General features: G+C 39.9%; 1 protein-coding gene across 1 annotated transcript; it reads right to left on the bottom strand.

The window, feature by feature from the left end:
- Positions 1-3,105: 3,105 nt before the first annotated feature.
- Positions 3,106-4,269, bottom strand: LOC119655758. Its single transcript, XM_038061814.1, has 2 exons — positions 3,916-4,269; positions 3,106-3,736 (listed from the first exon to the last, which is right to left on the bottom strand). The coding sequence occupies exons 1-2, from the start codon at positions 4,260-4,262 to the stop codon at positions 3,733-3,735; spliced, it is 351 nt and encodes a 116-aa protein (XP_037917742.1). The 5' UTR covers positions 4,263-4,269; the 3' UTR covers positions 3,106-3,732.
- Between the last annotated feature and the right edge of the window lie 4,039 nt (positions 4,270-8,308).

Genomic DNA, 8,308 nt, shown 5'->3' on the forward strand with positions numbered 1-8,308 from the left:
ATATCTCCTGCTTGAGCATGGACTTTCCCTGTGCCTCCATCATTTTATTGATTTGCCCCTCAAACTGATGGTATTCCAAATTCGTTAGATTGAGCATTAAGGTTGCGATTCTGGCCTGGTGGTGCTTCATAGCCTCCACTTCATGACGTATAGCTACATCTCGATAACTGTGATAGGATATGGTTCCTGCTGTCGCTTACCCAGGTAAATACTTGGCGCCTAACTTCATGAGTCCGCTATTCATAGGAGATCCTGGGTTCATCGCAGTAATGTGGGATTTCGCCCTCCGCTTGTCGTTCGCAAATTCTTGACTACCCTTTTGAGGATTGTGTTGCCAAACAATCCATTTTTGGATCATATTCCCCTCCAGCTCGGATGTCAACTTATGCCAAGCGTCTCTCAACACCTTTGAAGCTCGCACTAACTTCGTTCCATTATCGGAGCGAACTGCTTTTGGCTGACCTTTTCGACCTCTGAAACGCAGTCAAGAATGCACTCGTAGTAAGGTCTATACCTATTTCTAAATGCAGGGCCTTAGTAGCCATACAAACTGTTAAGAAAAGTGAGACATCTAGTGTATGCATGTAGAACTACTATACATATAAATGCACTACTTATACTTAACACGCCTCCTTACATTTATATGTATTTACTTAAATTACAATAATCAAAATGAATTTTCAAACCTTACATCAAATTCAACATACTTCGAAACTTTTCAAATTTATCTTTACATAATGATTTTGTAAATATATCCGCTACATTATTATTCGATTCGACCTTTACAATGTTTATTATATTTTCTTTCACCATTTCGTGTACATAATGATAATGAACTTCGACATGTTTTGAGTTTTTAGTAAAATTTCCATACTTCGCTATGTTTATTGCACCAGAATTATCCTCATAAATATTGATCGGTTTTGTACATTCAATTTCAAATTCAAGTCAACCGGCGACGGCTTTTTTTTTTTAAAAAAGTTTGGGTGCAAGCCCTAAGCGAGGGGTCCGTGGACCAGGAAAGAGGGAGTAAGTTACTCCCCATTTGGTCCGGTCCAGCATTAAGTTGATGCGGACTTAGGACCCCATCATTCTCAAAACGAATATAGCAATCTATTGTTTCTGTATTATTGTCACCTATAAAAGTCAAACTCAAATCTTTTGTTTTATACAAATATTTCAAGATTCTCAAAGCATATTTAAAATGTGTTTCATTGTAACAATTTTGAAAACGCCTCAAATAATTTACGGCAAAACTAATATGTAATATAATTTGTTTGATTTTGTTTTAATATTTTACGGTAATACTTATATTCAACCGTAATACCCAAATACTCCTTTATCTTCCCCATGTCTTTCATTTTAAATCTGTTAGATAATAAATTTTTAATTATATTTATCAAACTTTCATTTTTACTACAAATTAATAAATCATCACCATAAATCAATAAATACAATATATCATTTTCATTTTTTAATATATGTAAACAGTAATCCAAATTATTTCTTACAAAGCCTATACTCAATAAAAATTTGTCGAGACATTCATACCATGCTCGAGGACTCTCTTTCAGTCTATATAAAGCTTTTATTAATTTGCACACTCGATTTGTGCCATCTTCATAACTTTTCGGTTGACGAACGTATACCTCAGATGTAACTTTACAATTTAAGAACGCGGTTTCTACATCCATTTGTTCGATCATTAGGTCCATTCTACAACAGTATGATAAAAGAATTTTTAATGTTTGCATTTTTGCAACCGGTGCATAAATATCATCAATTCCCTCTTTTTGTTGAAACCCACGTACAACTAAACGAGCTTTATATATATTATCAGATTTTTTATTATAAACCCATTTAACATCAATAACTTTTTTATTTTCAGTATTTTCAATTAATTCCCAAGTATTATTCGATTTCAAACTTTTACTTTCTTCAGAATTTATCGCCTCTTCAAATGTATAAGGTATATCAACTCTACAACAATTTGCAAAAATACTACTACTTTTAGCATACATTTTATACTCGTCAAATCTTTCTAGACAACTTTTTATTCGTTCTGACCTTCTCGGAATTTTCAATTTATTTTCATTATCATGAATTTCCGAATTTTCACCAATACTTTCAAAAGTTTCATCTAAGGATTCATTTTCCGAATTTTTATCAATTTCAAAATTTTCGTCATCTGATTCATTAAAATTTAAATCAATACATTTTTCTCCCTGCTCAACTATTTCAATATTTCTTGCTACGGTAATACTTCCATTAATTAAAATACGATAACCATTTTCGCTATAGCCCACTAAAACCCCCATTTCGGCATTTTTATCCCATTTAGACTTTCCTTTTTGTTCCGGAATTCTCAGAAAAGCTTTACTTCCATACAATTTCAAATTTGAAAAATCTGATTTCCTTCCGAAAAATATTTCATAAGGGGTTTTCTTTTCAACCGTATTCGTTAAAGTACGATTTTTTAGATATGTTGCCGCGGACACTGTTTCCGGCCAATACTTTTTGTGTATTTGTGCTTCCTGTAATAAGTAACGTGCCAAATTCATTATTCTCCGATTAAACGACTCGGCAACTCCATTAAGTTGATGTACATACGGACGACACGGTTTAATTATTATACCTTTTTCTCTCGCGAAATTATACACATTTTTACTCGAATATTCTTCCGCGTTATCACATCTTAACATTTTTCCTCGTTTGCCCGTTAAATTTTCACATTTGTTAACATATTGAACAAAGCAATCATAAACTTCAGCTTTACTTTTTATTGTATAAGCTCGAGCAATTTTACTGTAATCATCTATAAAAGAAATAAAATATTTTTCCCTTTTAAAACCAATAGTTTGAAAAGGTCCACAAACATCTGTATGTACAATTTCCAAAATTTCTCTTGCATGGTATCTATTATTATTAAATGGAATATTATGCATCTTATTTTCTATACAAATTTTACATTTCATAAAATCATTATTTAATTCCTTGGGTATACCTTTTGACAACTGATTTTTACTGCCATTTTTCTTTTAAACTCATATGTTCAAAATTTTTATTTGCAATATTAACAAATTTATTTCCAAAAACCAAGTAACTTTTCATATAATATAAATTATTAATTTTGAATGCAATTGCCGTTAGCTTACCAAATTTATTAAAAATTTTTGACGTTTTACCTTCAGATATAATTTTATTGTTTTCTGTAATTTTACTATAACTTACCAAATTTGAATGCATATTTTCTACATAAAATACATTTTTCATCTCAATTTTAACTTTCTTTCCATATACATCAAAATAACTAATTACATTACCTATTTTTGTAGCTTTTACATAACTATTATCTCCCAAATAAACATTAACAGGTTTTTCCAAAATTTTAAAATTTTCAAAATATTTATCGTTAGTTATAATATGATCAGTACAACCGTTGTCTAAAATTCATTTAATTTCATTACAACCATTATTATCAGACTTACTATTGTATGATACGTCGAATTACAATCTACTCGAGTAATCCACGCACAGCTGTCTTCATTCTGCTGCCTGTATTGCTCAGCTTGATGCGCACTCGTATCTTGCTGATTTCGGCCACGTTCACGAACATAGTTCCCTCTACTGATACTTGGTCGGCTTTGTTGACAGTTTCCTCGTGCCGATCGCCATGAATAATTTCTGCCTTGTGTTTGTATATGCGCTTCTTTTCCACATTTGTAGCATGTTCTACCTATTGACATAAATGCATTTGACCTTCTTTTAAAATTTTCTTCCTTTTGACTTTTCATCTCAGCTAACTGGATTTTATTTTTAACATAATCTGCGGTCTGATCTTCCTCTTTCGAAGTATCGATTAAGTCACCAATATAACTATATGACTCTGGCAAAGTATTCAAAACATAACTCAACTTTTCTTTTTCTGTTACAGAGGCACCCGCACTTTTCAATCCATTTACATATTTGTCAAAATCACCAAAAAAGGTTGCACAATTACTATAATTTTTTGACTTTAATTTTTCCAACTTATTCCTGCACACTATTTGCAATGCCGTTGGCTCTTTCAAGTATAAACTATCAAATTTCTTAATTATTTCAAAAGCCGTCGTGTAGTCGCCAATAAATTCCATCTGTCTATCTGATATAGAACTGTATATATAGTTTATTGCTTTCAAATCATTACTATCCCAAGGTTCTTTATCTCCTGCCGTTTTTGCTCTCGTAATAACTTCATCACATTTTTTCATTTTTAAAAACATCGTAATACGTTTTTTCCACGTTTTGTAATTTTCACCATCAAACACTGGTATTTTAAATTGACATTTTGTATCACTCGTGCTTTCCTTCTTAACGGGACACACAAACTTTTACACTTTCTTGAATGCTCCTTTGTGAACGAGAAGAATCAAATTTCAATTAATTTAAAACAATAATACTACCCTTTTATTTTTCCGAACGTTCCTTCGTGAACGAGAAAAACAAACTACACTCTGCTACCATGTTAAGAAAAGTGAGACATCTAGTGTATTGTTAAGAAAAGTGAGACATCTAGTGTATGCATGTAGAACTACTATACATATAAATGTACTGACGGAAGCATGCGATGCTACTATGCCCAGAAGGCGATTGCTCCCCAGTAGGCAACCCAACTACTGGTGGAACAATGAAATCGCAAGTTTGCGATCCGCATGTTTTCGGGCAAGGAGGCTTTGCCAGAGGCTCAGGGGAAAACCCGGTGGCGACGGTCGAGAGGAGGCACACAAACAATTGCGTGGCCGCCTAAAGGAAGCCATTCGGAGGAGCAAAAAGAACTGCTTCAAACAGCTGTGCGACCATGCGCCCTTGGGGCGAAGCTTACAGAGTGGTGATGAAAAGGCTGCGGAAATCTCCCCAGGTGACCTGTCCGCGCCTCCTGAAACAGATTGTTACCACTCTGTTCCCTCACCACGAAAATAGGGGAAGACAAGTTTTTGTCCAGCCAAATGACGGCATAATACCGCCTGTAACTGTGGAGGAGCTGCGGGAAATATGTGGTAGGTTCGGTGACAACAAGGCCCCAGGTTTGGATGGCATCCCCAACCGAGCTTTGAAACTGGCAGTGAAGACTAGGCCCGACCTTTTCGCCAACACCTTCGAGGCGTGCCTAAAAGAAGGAATATTCCCTGCCCAGTGGAAAAAGCAAAAGTTGGTGTTGCTTCCGAAGCCTGGCAAGCAACCTGGAAACCCAGCGTCGTATCGTCCTATCTGCCTGTTGGATACAATGGGGAAGATGATGGAGAGAGTCATCTACAACAGACTCCTGCCCATCGTCGAAGCCAGGAATGGTTTGTCGGAACGCCAGTTTGGTTTCCGACGCGCCCACTCTACGGTGGACGCAATTGGCATGGTGGTAAACCTGGCAAAAGGTGCACTGATTTCTGGCGGCTGCTGTGCCGTCGTGGCGTTGGATGTCAAAAACGCATTCAACTCGGCCAACTGGAATAGAATTAAACGGACGTTGGCTGACATAGGTGTCCTCGGATACTTAGCGAATTTGGTGGAAAACTACCTCTCAGAGAGGACTCTCTGGTACGGGACGGATGAGGGCCCCAAAGAGTACATTGTCACAGCCGGGGTACCACAGGGATCGGTACTTGGTCCCCTGTTGTGGAATATCATGTATAATGGGGTGCTTGCTCTTCCCGTCCCAGAGGGGACTACGATTGTCGGCACAGGCTGGACGCACTGGCTCATTCCCAACATTGGGGTGTGGCTTGAGCGAAAACATGTTGAGACCAACTGCCACATTATCCAGTTCCTCACGGGACACGGTGGTTGCTACAGGCAGTATCTGCACCGCTTTGGGTTGGATGATTTTCCGAACTGTCCCAGATGCGATGGCATACCGGAGGATCCAGAGCATGTGATGTTTCACTGCCCACGATTTGCGATGGAGAGAAGGAGCTTAAACCAGGTGCTGGGCAGGAGCGGGACCCCGGAGAGCTTGGTTACTGAGATGCTGGAGTCCGAGGAGAAGTGGCTTGCAGTTAGCTCCGCAATCATCCAAATGCAGGAGGAGTTGCTGAAAGAACAAAGGAGGAGGAAAGCTGCAAATAGGAGAAGGATGAGTGCCTAAGAGCAAACCTACCCCGCGAAGTAATACCTCAATGGTGGTCCCGCGGGGCTTGGGCTGGAGAGACCGGGGGTGGTTTTTAGTGGGTGTGAATCCCACACGCGCCCGCTGTTGTTCCGCCGTTCGGGCGGCGAAGCTGCGACGGACGTGTCTTTCTTAGATTTTCCACCTCCGTGTACGCACAAAAAAAAAAAAAAATGTACTACATATACTTAACACAAACAAACACTACTACGTACACTTTAATGGTTTTTGCGGTTCGTAAATTGGAGGCTCTTATCTGAAACGGCAAGCATAAATCCGTTCGTACGTTTTCGAAAACCGCAGGTGGTCTAATTCGATCCGAAGGAAGATCAGCCATCTTTGGAACAACAGTTTTTCCCCGCATTCCCTTCTGCTACAGGGCGGGAATAAAATTCTTTTCCCGCACAATACTGATTGTGAGTCCGGTCCCGCAATGCTGACTTCCTGTGTGAGCTTGCTATACAAATAGGTCGACCAGGTGCGACTTACCTAACATTATGGGGTGTTTCTGTTCGAAGGAAATGAGTGCCTGTTTCAACTTTCCACTTACACGAAGAATGCCCGTGGGCTCCTCAATAAATGGGTTGAGGGATGACAGCCAAAGGCGTTTTTCTACTGCCATCTCTTGCTGAATCCTTTTCATCTGTTTTCCGAAGAACTGCTTCTGCTGGATTCTAATTACTGCAATCTCAGCCTCTTCCAACTCTTGAACTGAATAAAAGCATGAATTCTCATTTTTCCAGCGAAGGCAGACTGGAAAAACGAAGCATGAAATCTGAGGAGGCATCCTCACCTGCATTAATTTCCCCTACATGAGCCAACATTTCGGAGTCTGTTTGTACAACTGCCGTAAGAGGAAGCTCCCCTCCCAAGGACTGGGGTCCGCAGAACCACAATCCGCGGCCTATGAATCTCTGTGGACAGAGGCTTCTAGAGGCATAATCTGCAGGTTTGAGCTGGGACTTCACATGGTGAATATCTCTGGGTGAAAAATACGTGCATAAGTACCGCCACACTCATTTGTTTCCAATGGTTTTTTGGCTACTAATCCAACAAAGGGCCATCTCCGGATCAGCATACGCCATGAACCTGATAGGGATCGCTCCGAAGCTGTTGCGCACATCCGGGAGGACCACACTCTCCAATTCAAGCTTTGCAATGGTGGATGAGCCGGAATTCATATTCGCTCGCGTTTTCAGTGGAGTCGCGCATCCTCGATTGGCAATTAACCTATAATTAATATCCTTCTTTTAGTATATATGACATTTAGCTTTGAATTAATGCTATAAAGAAAACAGTCTTCCTTGACATCCATATTTAACCAATTCGACTGTAATTCCATCGGCTCCTGGCCACTTACGGTTTTCAACCCGATGAATTACACGGACGGTTTCTTCTATGCTTGGTGGTGGCAGCATTTGTCCATCGTCTTCAGTTGGCGGGACCTCCAACTCGTCGATATTTGGGTTGTTGAGCAGCTCATCAAAATACTCAACGCATCGCTCCAATATGCCCATTCTGTCGAAAATCATATTTCCCTCTTTGTCTCGGCTGGATGAATATCGAGGTGTGTAAGGCTTCATCCCACTGACTTGTTGGTAAAACCTCCGCACCTGGTGCGGTCGCTCCCTGTACTTTTCTAAGTCACAGACTTGTTGATTCTCCTGGGCTTCGTTTTTCCGTCTGCGAAGCCGCTTCCCCCTCCGCTGGAGTTCGTGATAAGTATCCGCGCGTGGCCGCGTTCTTCGAGAATGCAGCATTACTCGGTATGCAGCATTCTTCCGTTGCGTTGCTAGCTTACATTCATCGTCAAACCAGTCGTTCCGACTTTTTTTGCGGCAGGGGCCAACTATGTTTGTAGCCGTATTTATGATAACGTTATTCATTGATCTTTTGTTGATGCTTCATCTCCAGGATCTCTGTTAACTGCGGTTATTGCGGCATCCATTTCCGTCTTATAGCTGTTGCGGAGGGCTGTGTTGTGGATGGCTTCAGTGTTAACTCTCACCTGATTGTCAGAGGCAATTCTGGGTGGTGTCGTAATTCGAGCTCGGAGCACCATGCCAACGAGATAGTGATCCGAGTCTATATTGCTCCCCCCCCCCCCCCCTATATGTTCTGACATTTATCAAGGCTGAGAGGTGGCGGCGTTCAATCAGCACGCGGTCA

The sequence above is a fragment of the Hermetia illucens genome, chromosome 4, assembly GCF_905115235.1.
Source record: "Hermetia illucens chromosome 4, iHerIll2.2.curated.20191125, whole genome shotgun sequence".
Lineage (NCBI taxonomy): Eukaryota > Metazoa > Arthropoda > Insecta > Diptera > Stratiomyidae > Hermetia > Hermetia illucens.

Bases quoted from the DNA above. Each gene is read 5' to 3' on its own strand.
- LOC119655758 (XM_038061814.1), bottom strand. From the start codon at position 4,262: ATGTTTTTAAAAATGAAAAAATGTGATGAAGTTATTACGAGAGCAAAA.